Genomic DNA, 17,475 nt, shown 5'->3' on the forward strand with positions numbered 1-17,475 from the left:
TCCCCGCCTCCCAGGCCATCCCCACTCCGGTTTGAGCCGGTTTCCGCACCCGGCCCGCATGCGCTCGGCGGTGGGAGAGAGGATTCCCCGGCCCCCGGGGCGCAGGGGGAGGGGAAGGGGGGGGGTCCACGCATGCGCATGCGGAGTGGCTTCCCTGCCCCAGCCGGTGCCGCGGGAAATCCGCAGGGGCGGGGCCGGAGAGAGAAAGGGGCAAAAGTGGAACAAACGCTGTCGCCGTCGCCTTTGTGACTGAGGGCGGACCTGCATCCTCCCGCGGGACTTTTATCACCACTGTGCTCCTCTGGTTGTCCCTTGATGGTCCCCCTCCCCCCCTTGCCCTCCCCTCCGACTTCGCTCCCAATTCCGCCATGGCTCCCCAGTGCCCCAAGGGGAACTCCGGCCTCAGTCGCCAGCGTCCAAGGCTGTCCCTCCCGCTCGGTGGACCCCGACCACTGCCCGCCGTGAGGGTCCAGACACCGTCACGTGGGAGGCTCCTTTGCCAAAACGTCAGGACACGCCCATCTCGGGGACGAGGGACTCCACGTGTTTGGCTCTATTTTATAGGGACTGAGGCACTTGCGACCGGCCTTCAGGCAGCGTGGGACTCGAACCCGGGACGTTCGTGGGGAGCTATGTGGACCCACCCCCTTTCTGGCTGGGGCCCCTCAGCCAGTCACCCTTGCCGCTTCTCCCGCGGATTCCCAGCTGTGTGTGACACAGAATGGACGCCTGGCGGTGGCTGTCACCCCCTCCTCAGTGACGCACTCGGCCCGCCTGAGATGCCAGGACGTGGGCACGTGCTGGCTGGGTGTTGGCCCCGAACTAAGGCCGGGGGAGTGCGATCAGCCATTCATTCCTTGCGCAGCTGGTACAGGCTACGCCCCACCCTACGCTGGGTGCTCTCTCGGCCACTGTCATTGTCCCCCGCCCCGCGCGCACGCTCTTCTTCAGCGGCGCCCAGTGATTAATGGCACCCTACCCGAACAGGGAGAGCCGGGACTGCCGGCCTTTCCGTCCGTACCCGGCTGGGGAACTCCTACTCATCCCTCAAAGCCCTCGGCGGTCCACCTGGCTGCCTGTGGGCGGGGCCCAGGTCTGAGCTCTCGGGGTGTCTGGGGGTGGCGGGCTGCATGTTTCGGCAGGCCGAGCCCCTAATGCAGGAGGACCGGAGGACAAGAGGTGCGCCGGGAGCTGGGCGGGTGGACCCGCCTCATGCCTCAGTGTCCCCCATGGCGGGTGATCTCAATTCCTGGCGGGAACGAGGCCGAGGCTCATCGCGCACTGGCTCATGTGACCACCATGTGTGCGGGTCCCCTACCCCGGGCAAGGCCAGCGTGGACACAGGAGAGGACACAGCGGCGTGGCCCTCGGCCATCGCCCTCCCCGTCCTTCGGAGCAGGATCTGAGTTCGAATCCCGCCGTCCTCCCCGTGCTGGGTGACCTCGAGTCCCAGCTGACCCCGGGGAGGTCACAGGTCACCGCCCCCCCACGCGGGGTCACGCACGCACACCGCACGCGGCGTCTCCGCGGGGCCCCGTTTATTGCGCTGGCGGGGATGGGGAAGGGGATGGGCACCGGGACGGGGACAGGGACGTGGACGCGGCCGGTCACTTGGGCGCGTTGAAGGGCAGCGCCCGCTGGTTCATGGGGTTCTCGGGCGCCCGCAGCCACTCCTTCTTCAGCAGCTGCTTCAGCTGCGACAGCCGCATGTTGGGGTTCTCCTGCTTCAGCCGCGGCAGCTGCGCCTCCTCGAAGGCCGTGAAGGCCGCGCGCATGCGCCGCTCGGGGTGCCGGTCCGCCTCCTCCGCCACACTGCGAGGGACACAGCGACCTCAGGGCTGGGCTGCTGGCAGGGCAGCGGGGCTGGTCCCCGAGACCACGGACACGCCCCCAGAGCCAGCCCCGCCCCCGAGACCAGGACACGCCCCCAAGCCAGCCCCGCCCCGAGACCACGGACACGCCCCCAGAGCCAGCCCCGCCCCAAGACCAGGACACGCCCCCAGGACCAGCCCCGCCCCCGAGACCACGGACACGCCCCCCAGAGCCAGCCCTGCCCCGAGACCACGGACACGCCCCCCAGAGCCAGCCCCGCCCCCGAGACCACGGACACGCCCCCAGAGCCAGCCCCGCCCCCCGAGGCTCCTGACACGCCCCGGAGGTAAAGCCCCGCCCCCAGGCGTCAGCCCCGCCCCCGAGGCCAGGACACGCCCACAGGCCTAGCTCCGCCCCGGAGGCCACGCCCCCGCACCCGAGTGCTGCGATGGCGTCCTCGATCGTGCGAGCATCCACGCTGCCGTCCTCGGGTGCGCGTCGGTTCAGATTCTCCTCCAGCGGCACCTCCAGGTGACTCTTGGCTTTCTCGGCTGCAGAGGCGACACGGGGAGGGAGGGGGCGTGAGGGGACACGCAGGACGCAGCCCACGGCACCCCGGCCGCCCCCCTCGGGGAACCACGGCCACACCTGGCTCTTCGCGGGGTGCGTGTTCGCGGCGCAGCGTGTCCTCGATCTGCGCGCGAGTGACTTTGCTGGGCGCCGCCCCGCGGGCCTTGCCGCCCTTGAGCCGGGAGTCCTCCTCCTGCAGCAGCCGCTGCGCCTCCTTCCTGCGCTCCAGCTGCTCCAGGCGCCGCTTCTCCTTCTCCTCCTGTGCGGCACGCGGGTCAGCACCACGACCGCGCAAGCACCCGGGGCTGCACGCGCGCCAGCCCTCACCCCACCCCTCCCCGCGCAGGTGCGAGGACCCTGCGCCAGCGCCGCGCACTCAGTGAAGCCCAGCTCTTCATCGGCGGCCCTCCCTCTCGGTGCGGGAAGAACAGACGGGCCCAGACACTTCCATGGACTGCAGAGGACCTGCGGCCATCAGCGCTGTTTCCGTGAAGTCGGGTTTTAGGGGCGCGCGTCTGGCTCTGCAGCCCAGGCCCGGCTCGAACTCGCTGTCCTCCGGCCCCAGCGTCCCGAGTGCTGGGGTCACTGGTGCGGCCTCCAAGCGTGGCCGGGGTTTCAGTCGGCAGCCATGCTCACCTCCCACTGTGACCGCAGCCCTGGGAGGCTGGGGAGGCCCGGGCCTGGGCCGTATTTCTGAGACACACACTGGACGGTCTGTGCTCGGCCCTGTGCACATCAGTGCGGGACGGAAATGGATTTGCCCTGTGGCAACATTTGATGCCTCCCCCCAAAAAACAAATAGCCAGGAGGAAGCAGGCGGACAGCAACGTCCAGCGGGCTCCAGGGCCACCGGAACCACAGACACAAGTCCACCTACCCAGGACCTTCTGGCACCACGGCCACCAGCGCTGTGGCTGGCAAAGGAGGACGGGAGCCACCTGTTGGGCAGAGCGGGTCAGCAGGAGTGGGAACCTAGGACACCAGGGGCCCCATCTCAGGTCAGCACTGCTCGGTGGGCTCGCAGTCCCAGGCCTCACCCACAGGAGCCATGGGCACCTGTCCTCACTACGACAGCCCCAGGCCCCAGGGGACACAACTGCTCCCTGGCAGGGGCATCCGTCTAACCCAGACGAAGACCCCAGGTGCAAAGGTGCAAAAATGCAAAGGCCACCTTTGGCCCCGCCCACCTGCGTCAGTCTTGGCCACACCCACACGGGTCTCAGCCCCGCCCGAGTTCCATTACCCGCTCGCCCTAGGCCACGCCCATCTACGTCTCAGTAGCCCGCCCCACAGCCACGCCCACATCACGTCTCATTGGTTCTCCCCCTACCCATATGCATATCATAGCCTCGTCCCACAGCCCCGCCCTTGAGTCCATGGACAACACCCCCCCCCCCCCCCCGCCCCGGGCCACGCCCACCCGCCTCTCATTGGTCCCTGCGGCCACGCCCACCTTGCGCTGCTCCTTCCTCATGACGTGCTTGTCCTCATCCCTCCAGTAGGCATCTTCCAGTTCCTTCTGCTTCCGGGCATCGGCCGCCGCCTTGGCCTCCGCCCGCCGCGCCCGGGCCGCTGCCGACTTGGTGTTCTCGCCCTGGAACTTCTTGGGCATCCCTCAGCAGGCTGCGGGACAGCGGGGCGGGTGGCTCTCGTCCCCTAAAACTCCTTCCCCTCTCCCAGCCCCTGATCATCCCTGCCCCGGATCACACGCCATGTGGCCCTCGTCTCTGGCTCTGTCACTCGGCGCTGTCTTTTAAAGCTGCCACCACGGCCTAGGAAATACCAGTGCTGTTTGTGCTCCTTTTCCTGGCTGAGTAATACTCCTCTGCAGGACGGCACGTGTCCTATCTGCTAATGGACATCCGTCCAGGGTGGCTCCTGCAAGTCACTGAGAGGGACCCCTGGGTGGCCTTTCCCACTTCCCCTCCTCAGGCTTCACCCCAGGCTCGGTGGGCCTCAATGGGTCCCTGAATCTAGGAAAGCAGCTGCTGGTGTGGGTCACAATGGACATCGGCCAGTGGCCGCACAGACGGACAGCAGGCGCCCCATTCCACAGATGAAAGTGGGGGCCGGGCTCCCCCACTGTGCCTCCTGACTGTGCTCCTGACCTAGGGACATTAGGACACATGACGACTTTAGGCCACCAGGGCAACTCGGCCAGAAGACTGGTCGGTCAGGGTAATCACGAGATCCGCCTCCCCGGGTGTCCCCGCTGGACACGCGACCCTGACCCCATTTCAAGTGGACGGTGAGGTAGGTGTGTCACCTGTGCCCAGCTTTGTCCCTACAGCTGGCTGGACCACTGCACATGGCTGTCGCCTGCACCTGGCTATTTCCCCAAGCCTGCCTATACCAACACTGGGTCCGGCTATGTGTAACCCTGGGGACCCGGATGTCGACCTGGGGACCCGGATGTCAACCTGGGGACCCGGATGTTCCCGTCGGACCTGGCTCGGGATGGATACCCAGTGCGATCACCTCCCAGGACCTCGAGCTCCGGGCCCGGGGAAACGGCACAGCCCCGAGGCGCCGTCCAGATTTCGCGCCGGAAGCACCCCAACTCCAGTACCCTAAGTCCAGCCCTCGGGGAAGGTGTGGGGAGAACCCCGGAACGAGCAACACCCCCCACCAGCCGCCCGCACCCCGCACTCGGCTCCGCCCGCGCCGCGGCAGCTCCTACCTCCTTCCCCCGGCCGCCGGGCCCGTCGCACCTTCGTGACGTCACGGCGGGCCTGCGCACTGGGATGCGTCGGCGCACGCTCATGACGCACAGCGCCTTCGCCATCTTGGTAAAGGCAATACCTTACAGGCTTCTGATCCAATTCAAAGTGAACAATCATTTCTCTTTAGTTTTTATAAAAGGATCATTTATAGAAGTGTATTCTTGTTACTCAGTTCATAGCATGGGGAACCAGGACGGGTGGATTGAAGCTCTGGTCTAGGACATTGCCTTTACCAAGTTGGCCGTTGCCCTTATGAAAGATGGCGGCCGCGATTTCATACTTGGGTCCCACGGCGACCGCCAGCACTTGCCCGGCCGCCAGGGGGCGCCCGAGCTCCGTGCCATATGCTCCCTGCAGGAATCCTAGGCCACCTCCTGTCAATCACTTTATGTCGCAATCCTAGCGGGGTCTTTGCGTCCCACTCACGACTCTCGGGCACAGGAGAGAAGGGGGCGTGGAAAACACCCCCTCTTTACTGTGCAAAGGAGAAACTGAGGCACAGACAGGGCAGGATGTGAATTTGGATCTCATCCCTGCTGGTCCTTCCTGGATGGTTGACCTCATCTCCTTCATGTTTGTTTGTTTTTTTTTTTAATATTTGTTCTGTTCCTACGCATTGGTTGATTGACTAACGGATGGATTTTTGGGCATTTAGGGTTGATTCAGGGTCCCATGCTGCACTGATGAGCTCGGTGGTCTCAATGGTAAAATGACGGGGTCAGGATTCGAACTCAGGACCTGGCCATTCCCAGTGCACCATCCCCGAGGCTGCCGCACCCCTGGGAGGTCACCCCGGGGCTCTGTGACAGTCGCAAATCCGGTGACACCGTTCCCGGGCTCCCGAGCCCCGTGGGTTTAAGTCCGGATCCCCTCCCTCGTCTCCGGGGCTGAGGGCAGCGCCGCTGGGATTTGAACCCACGGCCTCTCGCGGGACCCTGCGCCATCTGCGTCGTGATGGGCTCTCCAGAGCCTCGTGCTCAGCCAGGGACACAGGCACGGGGACACGGCCACCCGGGGCTGCGTCCTGCCTCTCTGTCCCTGTCTGTCTGTCTGTCTGTCTCTGTCTCTCTGTCTTCTCTCTGTCTTTCCGTCTGTCTGTCTCTGTCCCTCTGTGTGTCTGTCTCTCCCTCTGTCTCTGTCTGTGTCTCTCTGTGTCTGTCTGTCTGTCCCTCTGTGTTTCTGTCTGTCTCTGTCTCTGTCCTCTGTCTCTGTGTCTCTCTGTCCCTCTGTCTGTGCATCTGTCTGTCTCTGTCTCTCTCTGTCCCTGTCTCTATGTCTCTGTCTCTCTGTGTGTGTGTCCCTGTGTCTGTCTGTCTGTCTCTCTGTCTCTGACTCTCTGAGTCTGTCTCTGTCTGTCTGTCCCTCTGTGTTTGTCTCTGTCTCCATCTGTCTGTCCCCATCTCTCTCTGTGTTACTGTATCTCTGTCCATCTCTCTGTCCCTGTCTGTCCCTCTGTCTCTCTGTGTCAATGTCTCTCTATCTCTGTCCATCTGTCTGTCCCTCTGTCTGTCCCTCTGTCTGTCCCTCTGTCTCTCTGTGTCAATGTCTCTCTATGTCTGTCCCTCTGTAAGTCCCTCTGTCTCTCTGTGTCAGTGTCTCTCTATGTCTGTCCCTCTGTCTCTCTGTGTCAATGTCTCTCTATGTCTCTCTATCTCTGTCCATCTGTCTGTCCCTCTGTAAGTCCCTCTGTCTCTTTGTGTCAATGTCTCTCTCTGTCCCTCTGTCTGTCCCTCTGTCTCTCTGTGTCTATGTCTCTCTATCTCTGTCCATCTGTCTGTCTGTCCCTCTGTCTGTCCCCATCTCTCTGCGTGTGTGACTGTCTCTCTGTCCTGTCTCTGTCTGTCCCTCTGTCCCTCTCTCTCTTTGTCTGTCTGTCCCTCTGTCTCTGTCTCTGTCTTTCTATCCCTGTGTCTCTGTCCCCCCACCCGTATGAGTGGCACCTGGCCTCGCCCTCCTGCCTGGTGACAGGTCAGATGTCACCGGCCCCTCCCTGGTACGGGCGTGGTTGTAGAGTGACTAAACGTGACCCGCTGCTGCGGGGGCGGGGCGGGGGGCGGGCCGCGGAGGGGTCCGTGTCCCCACACCGTGCGCAGCGTGACCTCCGCCACCGCGATAAGCTTGGCGACTCCGAGAGCCAACATGGCGTATCTTGTGTCAATGTTTGCCGTGGCTCCAGCTCGATTAGCGCACGGGGTTCCCGCGGGGGGGTGGCGGGGGACATTGTCACTTTTCCGTCCCCAGAGGAAACTGCAAGGGTTTCCCCAATTTCTGCACCATTTTCAGGAAGCTCACCTTCTCACACGCTGGGCTTCGGGAGCGAGTGCAGCTCCCAGGCAGCCCCGAGGTCACGGGAGGAAACGAGCCAGTCGGTGAGCGCTGGCCTAGCCAAAAATAAATTAATTACGAATTGATTTTGTACCACGGCCCTCCTTTTTCAGGGTTGACTACTACTCCACCGCGGGGACAGTGCCCCCGTCACTGGACGCTTGGGGCCTTCCATCTCTGCCTGTCACACGCACTGCATCTGTGGGATTTGAACTCAGGGCTGGTGCTCTACGGCTTGAACCACACCTCCAGTCCGTTCTGCTCGGATTATTTTAGAGATGGGGGTCCCGGGTAACCGTTTGTCCAGGCCGGCCTCGCACCGCGATCCTCCCCATCTCAGCCTCCCGAGTGGCTGGGATTTACAGGCGTGAGGCACCGGCTGGGCTGGGTTTCATTTTGAAGCCTTGCTTGGTGACAGTGACACCAGCCTCCCTGTCTCCCGTGCCCAGCACCCCTGTGACCCCAAAGTCCCCGGCCTCTGGCCTCTACCCGGCCTCCCTGCCTCCCCTCTCTGCTCCCACACCATCCATGGCTCCCGAGCGCCCTGGTCCCCGACACCGAGGCCACACAAGGAGACCCCAGGTCACAGAAGGAGGGCTGTCGGGAGGTGACGGCGGTGGCAGCTGCCCCGGGCCAGGTGTGTCTGAGCTGGGCGTCCTCCCCCGGGATCCCAACCAGGCCCTTGTTTGATGAAGGCAAAGGGTCCCCGAGATTGTCACTATCGCGGTCACCGCCGTCCATTAGGAGCGGTCAGCCCCGACTGCAAACAGTCCCGTCCCCCACCCCCACCCCGCTGGCTTTTGTGTCCCCAAAGGGGACACTGGGGAACCTCGGCCCCCGCCCAGCCTGCCCGCTGTCCCCTTGCTCGGAGGCCCAGGGCGGTGCTGGACTCAAACATTTGCCCTGGAAACCAGAGGCCCACGGGTGACTCAGGCCACCACCACCGTGGGCCTCTGGGGACACTACACGAGGGACCCCCTGACCGGTCACCTGTAGCCATCCCCAGAGGAACGGCTGACGGGGCCTCTTTCTTTGGGGGACCGGAAGCTTCTGGAAGCAGACAGAGGTGGGGGGGGTCACACAGCACGGTGGTGACAAATGTCAGTGAGTCGGCGAAGTTCAGGAACAAAATTGCAGCAGGGCGCCGGCACTCACCCCTGTAATCCCAGCCACTCGGGAGGCTGAGATGGGGAGGATCGCGGTGCGAGGCCACCCTCGGACAAATAGCTGTACCCGGCCTCTGGGTTTCTAGAAGTCGGACCGTGACATGGCCTGGGGATTGGCGTTGCCGGGGTGACCGAGCCACCGCTAAGTCCCCACCTTGCACAGAGAGGGTGACCGGGGGGGAGGCACCCCAGCTTGAGGGGCGGCTGTGGGGTCGAGAGACTCAGCTGCACCTGGAGCCAGCCGAGCCTGATGTCCACCACCCCACCCACGGTGGAGCCCCACAGGTGCCGGTCACCTGCTTCCCACCCGGCCTGACCCGGCCTGACCCGGCCTGGCGTCCACCGGGTGACAAGTCTCTGGAATTTAAAGCCTCGTTCTTGGCTTCATGTTGGATTCCAGCATCAGCAGGGGGACGGGGGGGGGGTCCAGCCTGGCTTTGGGGGACAGCGAGGGGGACAAAGACGCCTGGCAGGGGGAGGGGCATCTGCAGCGAGGCCACCAGGGTCTGAGGGACAGCAGCCCCGCAGGGGAGAGAGCTGAGGACAACACAGACCGCGTCCAGCTGGGCCCGGAGGCCGCAGGGGACCGCGTCCCCCCGACGAGATGAAAAGGGAAGAAATACCACGAGGGCGGCCCGCCCTGCGTGCCGCACAAACATCGGAAAACTTCCTTTCTGTTTGTTTTTCTCTAAAAAATGGGGGACGAGGAAGCGGCCTGGTGCAGGGCGTGGGAGAGGAGACTCTGGTGACGCCGGCCGGCCATCGGGGACAAGGACATGACCATTCGTTCCCGTGTGAAAGAAGTCCACCTGGGAGGCCGCGAGGTGGAGGATGAGGCCGTGAGACCCCATCTCCAACACGGCCGCGGCGGCCGAGCGCGGTGCCTCACACCTGTAATCCCAGCCCCTCGGGAGGATCCCGACCACCGTGCACAGCGCCCTCTCCTCTTCCACACAGAGACCTGCACACCGGTGTCCTCGGCAGGTTTATTCGCCACAGGCAAAAGCTGGACCCCAACCCCGGTGTCCACCCCCCCACGGTGGATGAATGAGCCACGGGGTGGAGTACTACTCAGCAGTGAAAAAGAGCGAGTCGCAGAGAGAGACCTCTACGCATCAGCCTCCACCCGGCTCGGCCTCCGCCCGCGTCTCCCCGGGGCCTCTTCGCGGGCTCTGGGCTCCCTCTCTGTCCCCCCCACTTTGTAAAACTTATTTTTTGAGGTGCTGGGGTTGAACTCAGCACTCCCCACTGACTCCCACCCCACCCCGTCCCCTGTTGTTATAGGACAACGGTCACTGGGTCAGTCAACACACAACCTCTTTCCCGTTAGCTGTGGGGGGCTATGACTTGGGGGGTGACGGGGTCACGGCAGGTGGGTGTGACTCTCCCCCCCACACACACACTCTGGGCCACCCGGGGAGGTAAATGGACAAACAGCGAAGGAGGCAGGGCTGGTGGCCTCCAGCTCTTTCTTGGCGATGGTTGCTTGGCTGTGTGACCTCGGCCGAGTCGCTGTCCCTCTCTGGGCCTGGTTCTGTGCCCGCAGAGGGCTCAGGCTGCAGACCAGGGGAAGGCTGGGGTCCTTTCTGTCCTTGGATCTTGTCCTGGGATCTGGGACAGCTGGGGACATCTTTCCCTTGGGCACAGAGAGGAAGCCAGCCTCATTTTGGGGGCGCAGGTGGGGTGCAGCGTCTAAACCCAAGGGGGGGGGCGGCAGCAGGAGAGTCACTTCCTGGAGGGCGGGGCCTATGCGGCCCCACGCTCATTTGCATATGCTGTCCGTCCAGCCAATCGCTGTCTGAGGCTGGCGGCCCGCGGCCTGGGATTGGCTGCTTGTCCCAGGTTGGGACCCGGGCCCCCGGCCTGCGCTCAGAGCTCAGAGGTTTGTCTCCTGGTCGAGGTTACGGCCAAGGTCACGGCCAAGGTCACCGTCAGGTCCACGGCTCAGGGTCCAGGGGTGGCCGCCCTGTCCCTCCCGCCCGGGGACCAGCAGCTGCTCCTCGTCTGCGGGCTGGAAGCCCGGGGGCTTCTTGGACGCACGAGGGATTTCTTCAGGGCTCTGGGGGGCAAAGGAGGAAAGACGCACTGAGGTTCTGTGCAGGGTTGCGTAATATTTCGTTCTCTTTCTGCCTCGGCCTCCTTCTGTCCAGGAAAACAGACCTGTCCCCCAGAGCGGCTGCAGGGACACTCGGGCCAGACCCCTGCCCTGCCCTGTCCTCCATCGGCCAGCCCCCCGCTTTATGATCTCAGCTGTCAACGGCTGTCACCGGCTCCAGCCAGAACTGGGGTTCACCACCTCTGTCCCCCCATCGTTCTTGAATCTGGGCCGGGCTTTGGCCACAGTCCCTGCTGTCCCTTACGTAAGATTTGCCCCTAAGCTCGGTCCATTCGTTTTGTCTTAAGGTCAGGCCAGCTGTGTGTCCCCCCCCCCCCACTGCCCGGGGTCACAGACAGGAAGCGATCGAGGTCACAGTGCGGCCAGGACAAACTCGGCTGGCCCCAAGGGAGGGCCAGGACGATGGCTGGCCTGCCTCGCTCCCATCCGAGCCTGTCCACGCCATCGCGCCCCCCTCCCTGGACATGACCAGCAGACCGACCTTCACCAAGCTGTCACCCAGGCCGGCCATGTCCTCCTTGGGGGCCACGGACGCCGTCTGTCTGTCCAGGTCCCACCAGAGCAGCCCGGGGCCGATGGCGCTGCGTTTGGTGGGGCCTGAGGAGTGGGGGAGAAAAGATGGGGGGGCTTTGGTGACAGGGACCCCCCCATGTCCCTGAGCCTCAGTTTCCTCATCTGTGCGCGGAGCCAAAGCCCCTACCTGGGCGGCCCCAGGACCTTTGCACCTGCTGTGCCTCCCTGTGGCTGGCCGGGAAGACCACACCCCCCTCCGGTCAGCATGATGGACACCCCTCCTTTAGGCCACTCACCCGTCAGGTAGCTGACCAGCGCCCCGCACAGCATGGTGGTCACTGTGCCCAGTGCCCCGTAGTACAGATAGGAGATGGCGTAGAAGCTGTCGGCTAAGACTGGCCAGCCGGGGTCCACTTCTGAGCTGGGGGGGTGGGGGACAGGCGGGCGTGAGCCTCCGTCTGCACCCCCACTTCCTTCCATCTGTCCCCTCTCGGGGCGTCTCCATTGCTGTGCTTGGACGTGTGCAGTAGCCAGCCGCCCTGGCGTGGCCGCCACTGTCCACCACCTTCCACTGACCGAACCACACATCCAGTGAGGGTCTGGCATCCAGACTAGCCAAAGCCAGAAGCACCCCAAATGTTCATCCACTGAGCAAGGGAGAGGAAAATGAGGGGCCAGTGGAATACTACTCGGGCATGAAAAAGAATGAGGCAGAATAACTGATAAATACTGCGATCGTGTGACCCTCGAAAACACGCAGAGACACAGAAAGCCACCTATGCCACATGCCACGTAGAGGAAACGACCAGGGGACGCCACCCAGGTCCCCAGGTGGAGGGCACGGCGCTGCCCGCAGCCTCAGGACCTTTGCACGTGCTCCACGCCCCTGCGCAGCCCCAGTCCAGCCACTTACCTGGGGGGACCGGCTGAGGCATTGGTGGCGAGGAGCGGGTCCAGCAGGACAGAGGCGTTGGCAGAGGGAGCAGGGCAGCTGGCCGCCGAGGTGGGCAGGACCCCCATGCTCTTCGCGCTGGGCGGGTACAGCGTGGCGCCCAAGGCCACCCATAGCGAGAGCGCCAGGCCGGCGCCCAGCCCGGAGAGCACGCCCTGGGGGCGGGGCCATCGAGGGGCGGGGCTTGTGACCTGCCCCGCCCCCTGTCCCCCACCTCCACTCCTCACTCGCCCTGGCCCAGTCATTGTCCCGCCCCTTGTCCTGCCTCATCCTATCAGCTATCTCCTCGCCTCTCGCTCCTCCCACCAGCTGACCACGCCCAGCATCTTCCTTATCTCAGCTATCGCCCCACCCACCGACCAACCACACCCTCACCTTCCCTGTCACACCCTTGTCAATCCCACTAACCACGCCCATCTTTTCCCTGTCACCTGTCGCTCCACTGCGCAACCACACCCTCACACGCCCTGGCCACGCCCACGACGAGTCCCGCCCCTCACGCCTCCTTGCCACGCCATTTGTCCTGCCCACCAACCAACCACACCCCGCCCTCCATGACACGCCCACCTGTTAGCCACACCCCTCACATCTCCCGGGCCCGCCCTCACCCCGCCCACCACTTCCATCAAGCCCAAGCCACGCCCACGCCGTCTCGCCCGCCCCGCCCAGTACTCGCCCACCAGCCAACCACATCCTCGCCCTCCCTGCCCCGCCCCTGTTAGCCACGCCCACCTCCCGGCCCCGCCCCCTCACCGGCGTGTTGCATGCGGGCAGCAGGATGCCCAGCGTGAAGGCTCCGAGCAGAGGCCCGCTGATGACGCCCATGACCGTGAAGGAGCCCTGCCGGACACGGGGGTCTGAGGGCGGCGCCCCCTCTCCGGGGCTCAGCTCACCGAGATGCACAGACTTTCTCCTACAGTCGGGGTCCACCTCCCTCACCTCCCCCGCTGTCCCCTGGCAGGCTGGCCAGCCCGACATCGGTGACTTGGGGTGCACGGATGAGGACTGACCTGTAGGACGCCGCCCCCCAACAGTGAGGACAGAGCGGCCACCGTGAGACAGGCCGAGCCGTAGATGAGCGCTGTGACGGCGGGGACAGCGTGGTCAGCGCCACAGGTCACCCCGGCCAACCCCCTCCGCCCCGGGACCCCCACCCCAAACTCACAGAGCCCCTTGGAGATGACCACGAGCTTTCGTGGCGCCAGGCCGGGCAGCCGTGGCTTGATGAGGTCTTCCACGGTGACCGCCGCCATGGCGTTGATGCTGGTGGACGCCGTGCTGGGGACACGAGGTGGACGGCCCACTTGGATCCCGACTTCGCCACCATCCACACCCATCTTACCCAGCCCAGCTGCACAGACGCACGGAGCTGGGCTCTCCGAGGTCCCCGTGCCCACCCTGTCCACCTGACACCCTCCCACGGTGACCACGGACACCCAGGACCCCTTCTAGCGACACGTGGGACGCCATCATGGCAGGAGGACAGGAAGAGGAAGACACGCTGGCCCTGGGACTGCGGTCCCTGTGCTCAGTTCCTGCACTCGGCCACAGCTGGCCACTGGACATGAATGGTGGCCTCCCGTCCCCCACAGATGCAGCCAGCAGGGACAAGGTGGACCCAGGTGCTCACCTGAGGGTGCCACTGTACGCACAGGCCAGGAAGAGCCCGGGGACTCCAGGCAGGTCCTCGAAGATGTCCAACACCAGGAGGGGCATGTACTGTGGGGGACCGGGGTCACTGTCCAGATCACAACACCGCGGGGACAGGGGCTTCTGTCTGCCCTGCCCTGCCCATTCCCCTGAGCACAGGACAGGACAAACAGGGTTCCCACAGGACACTGAGTGTGTGTTTGTTGACTGACTACGTGAACACGGGGCTTGTCACTGAGCCTGGGAATTCCAGTGAGGCAGGGTCCCACGATGTGGTCATTTATAGAAATGAGTGCCCAGGATGGCCCCCATTGCCTCCCAGACTGTCACTGTCCCCACTCCACTCTGAGTCTCCTGCCCCAAGACCTTGGCACAGACCACTCATATTTTACCAGCCTTAATTCCCAGACCTGGGAGGGCAGAGGGGGTTGGGGACACGGCCAGGGGCGGGAAGGAGGGGACCGACCTGGTCTGGGGCAGAGATGCGACCGGTGAGGAGCGGGTCACAGTCGCTGTAGAACACAAACATGACAATTCCACAGCAGGCAGCACTGGTCACGATCAGAATCAGCCCCAGCTGGTTGATGAGCAGGGCCCTGGGGGAGCGATGGCTGGCCTCAGTTGGGGACAGGACTGGGGACAGAGGCCTCCGTGTGTCCCCCCGCCCCCGGTACTCACAGCTTGGCCTTGTTCTCCGTCTGGCAAGCCACATAGCGCTGCACCTGGGCCTGGTTCACCCCATACATGGACAGCCACACCAGTGTGCCCCCCACCACGAAAGTCCAGAAGGTGTACCGGCTGCGAGGATCCGGGTCGAAGCTGCGTGAGGACACCACGAGTCAGCCGCGTGGGGTGTCACAGGGACTTCACGCCTCCTCGGTCCCCCACCTTGGCCATCTGCCTCTTGTGAGTCTTTAAGGGAACATTTGGACTGGGTTTTGAAGCATGAGCAGGAGTTTGCCAGACTGGAAATTCTTTTTGTTTTCTGCCACATCCCCTGGACGCCCCGCTCACTCCATCAGGTTGATCCGAGAGTGGTTCTGGGCCAGCTGGAACACTCGCCAGGGCCCGCCCATGAGCACGGTACCGCGGGCCAGAATCACCCAGAAGCCACTCAGCATGACCGCGACCTGGAACACGTCCGTCCACACCACCGCCTTCATGCCGCCCTGCGGGTCGGAGTGGAGCGTGGGGGGTCAGCTGGGGGGACAGATGGGCCTCTGAGTCAGGATGGAGCGGGGAGGAGGAGGCCTGGCCCTTGATGACCCTGGCTGGCCCCTGGCTCAGATCCCCCGTCGGTGCAACGGGTTAAGAATGGGGAGGGCATGGGGCCCCAGGAAGCAGCCATGCCTGACCTGGCCTTCCCCTAGACTCTGCAGTAGCCTTGCATCGTAGGCAAGGGGAAACTGAGGCCCAGCTGGGGCTGCAGAAGGGGGACGCTTTCCTCACAAGGGACTCGGGTCGGGGGGCGTGGAGCCCCCGCGCGGGGTGGGGTCACGGGGCCACTCACCACAGTCGTGTAGATGGTGCAGATGACGCCGGTGGACAGCAGCGACGCCCAGATGTCCAGCCCGGTCACTGCAAAACGACCCCCGTCCCCGCTTAGGCGGCGAGGCGAGGCGGGTGCAGACCCCGGCCCCCGTGTCCACGCGTCCTGTGGACCCCGCCCCGCGTCCCGCGGTCACACCTTGGTTCAGGATGAGCGCAGGTGCGTAGATGACGATGCCGGTGTAGAGCACCTGAGGGGAGGGGGCGGGGGCGGGGCGAGCGAGACAGACAGGTCAGGGGCGGGGCTAGCGGCGCAGGGGGCGGGGCCGTGCAGGATAAGAGCTGTGCTGAGTGGATGAGGCTAAGTCAGGATGGGGATGGGGGCGTGGCTAGGCAGGATTGGGGCGGGGCTAGATGGGGAGGGCGTGGTCAGGACGATGGGGCGGGCCACACAGATGAAGGCGTGGTCAACGAGAGTGAGGGTGGGGTCGGCAAGTTTTCAAGCAGAGGCAGCGGGTGGGCGGGGCTAGGCATAGGAGGGCGGGGCTAGCCAGGATAGGGGCGGGGCTGCGGAGTGAGGGCGTGGTCGGGGCGAGGACGCTGCTAGCGTGGGTGGGCGGGGCTAGGCGGATGGGGCGTGGCCAGCGAGAGCGAGGGCGGGTGCCGCTGGGTGAGGGCGGGGCAGAGGTCACTCACGGTGGCCACCAGGTACTGCACGGTCCCGCAGAGCCGCACAGCTCGGCTGAAGCGCAGCTCCAGATACTACAAGGAAGGGCAGCGAGCTGGGGGGGGTCACCTGCGCAAGTGACCCCTGGGTTTGGCTCTTGGCGCCCCTCCCCCACCCGCGTGCCCAGGAGCCCCGGGGAGGGTCAGCGGTGGCCGTGCTGTGGGCGCCTCCTACATACTGGAGCCGCGATGCTAATCGGCGTCCCGTGCCTTGGAGGGAGATAGAGTCCAGATCACCTGGACTGTTGGGAAAGTCCCCCTGGGGGGCTGGGGGTCAGGGCGGGCCAGGCTGACCACACCCAGAGGCAGCCCCGCAGGTGGTGGGCATGCGGGGACAGGTGCACGCCTGTCCCCCTGCGCCAGGGGGAGGACCGGGGGCGGGGACCGGAGCTCTTCCTCCTTCCCGGCCGGCCCGGGGCCTCTTCCCAGAAGGACCCCGCTGGCCGCGGGCCATGGCCGCTACCTGGTAGGTGCTCGTGAGGCCCAGGCGGTAGAAGACGGGCAGGAAGAGCGCGGCGGTCAGCAGCGAGTTGAGCACCTGGCCCAGGCACATCCACAGGAACTTGAGGCCATAGCGATGGGCCTCGGCGGGGACCCCCAGCACCTGCACGGCCGACATGAAGCTGGCCGACAGGGACAGCCCGACGGGCAGGGCCGCCAGCTGCCGCCCCCCGGTGAAGAAGTCGTCGGCGCTGCGCTGCCCGCCGCCGGCCAGCCCGACCCCCAGCCCGATGCCCGTGGACACGAGCAGCATGAGCGCGAACACGCCGTAGTCCCACGCGGCGAACGTGGCCGCCGCTGTCCCCATGGCCCCCGGGGACCCTCCGGAGAGCGGGCCGGGAGACTTAGTGCCGCGCCCGGCGGCCCGTCTGTCTGTCTGGTCTGTCTGTCCACCTGCGTCCCTGAACAGTCCCCCACCGCCCCACCCGCGTGTGTCCAGCACGCCCGGTGGGAGGTCGTAGCCAGGTTCCTAGGGGAGCTTTCCGTGGTGTCCTGCGCCATTTATGGGGTTCGGGATCGGGTCAGTGCGGCTCCACCCCCAGACTGGGAGGTGACACGACACGACACGACCCGCACCCTTTCAGCCCTGGGGCTGGAGGCGGGGAAGGCACATGGGCGGCTGCGGGCGGGGGCAGAGCGAGGGCCAGGGGGAGGGACCTCCCCGGCTTGTCCCCACCCCTGTCCCATCCCTGCAGCCAGGTCCCTGAGCAGGGTCTGTGTCACAGCTAAGGTCCAGAGAGGGTCCGTCACGTTCCCTCGCAAACCCTGCTGTTGCGTGGACGCTCACAGGACTGGGGGTCACTTTCGGGGTTTCGGGATGCCCAGTTTGAGTCTGGACCTGGACCTGCTCCCCTTGTCCGTCCCCACCCCACACAGCCAGGGGCACCAGCAGACCCCGACCCTGGCTGCTCTGGTTGGCACAAGTTCTCAGCC

General features: G+C 65.1%; 2 protein-coding genes across 2 annotated transcripts; both read right to left on the reverse strand.

Annotated features, from left to right (window-relative positions):
• Nucleotides 1–1,523: 1,523 nt before the first annotated feature.
• Nucleotides 1,524–5,133, reverse strand: LOC109697602 (coiled-coil domain-containing protein 124). The gene is made up of 5 exons (XM_020181296.2): nucleotides 5,063–5,133; nucleotides 3,836–4,005; nucleotides 2,461–2,641; nucleotides 2,249–2,363; nucleotides 1,524–1,812 (listed from the first exon to the last, which is right to left on the reverse strand). The coding sequence occupies exons 2-5, from the start codon at nucleotides 3,992–3,994 to the stop codon at nucleotides 1,608–1,610; spliced, it is 660 nt and encodes a 219-aa protein (XP_020036885.1). The 5' UTR covers nucleotides 3,995–4,005; nucleotides 5,063–5,133; the 3' UTR covers nucleotides 1,524–1,607.
• Nucleotides 5,134–9,568: 4,435 nt separating this feature from the next.
• Slc5a5 (solute carrier family 5 member 5) lies at nucleotides 9,569–17,051 on the reverse strand. The gene is made up of 15 exons (XM_074064548.1): nucleotides 16,505–17,051; nucleotides 16,012–16,077; nucleotides 15,515–15,566; nucleotides 15,338–15,405; nucleotides 14,842–14,996; nucleotides 14,506–14,646; nucleotides 14,294–14,423; nucleotides 13,808–13,896; nucleotides 13,343–13,455; nucleotides 13,188–13,258; nucleotides 12,931–13,017; nucleotides 12,139–12,332; nucleotides 11,522–11,646; nucleotides 11,194–11,309; nucleotides 9,569–10,655 (listed from the first exon to the last, which is right to left on the reverse strand). Exons 1-15 carry the CDS (start codon nucleotides 16,847–16,849, stop codon nucleotides 10,473–10,475), a joined length of 1,935 nt encoding a protein of 644 aa, XP_073920649.1. The 5' UTR covers nucleotides 16,850–17,051; the 3' UTR covers nucleotides 9,569–10,472.
• Nucleotides 17,052–17,475: the final 424 nt, after the last annotated feature.

Source organism: Castor canadensis, unplaced genomic scaffold, assembly GCF_047511655.1.
Source record: "Castor canadensis unplaced genomic scaffold, mCasCan1.hap1v2 HAP1_SCAFFOLD_88, whole genome shotgun sequence".
Classification (NCBI taxonomy): domain Eukaryota; kingdom Metazoa; phylum Chordata; class Mammalia; order Rodentia; family Castoridae; genus Castor; species Castor canadensis.

Bases quoted from the DNA above. Each gene is read 5' to 3' on its own strand.
- LOC109697602 (XM_020181296.2), bottom strand. From the start codon at position 3,994: ATGCCCAAGAAGTTCCAGGGCGAGAACACCAAGTCGGCAGCGGCCCGG. The intron at 2,642-3,835 runs GTGGGCGTGGCC...CGTGCCGCACAG, and splicing joins TGAGGAAGGAGCAGCGCAAG to GAGGAGAAGGAGAAGCGGCG. The intron at 1,813-2,248 runs GTGCGGGGGCGT...TGTCCCTCGCAG, and splicing joins GACGCCATCGCAGCACTCGG to TGTGGCGGAGGAGGCGGACC.
- Slc5a5 (XM_074064548.1), bottom strand. From the start codon at position 16,849: ATGGGGACAGCGGCGGCCACGTTCGCCGCGTGGGACTACGGCGTGTTC. The intron at 13,897-14,293 runs GTCGGTCCCCTC...GGTCCCCCACAG, and splicing joins GCATCTCTGCCCCAGACCAG to TACATGCCCCTCCTGGTGTT. The intron at 13,259-13,342 runs GTGAGTTTGGGG...CCGCCGTCACAG, and splicing joins GGTCATCTCCAAGGGGCTCT to CGCTCATCTACGGCTCGGCC.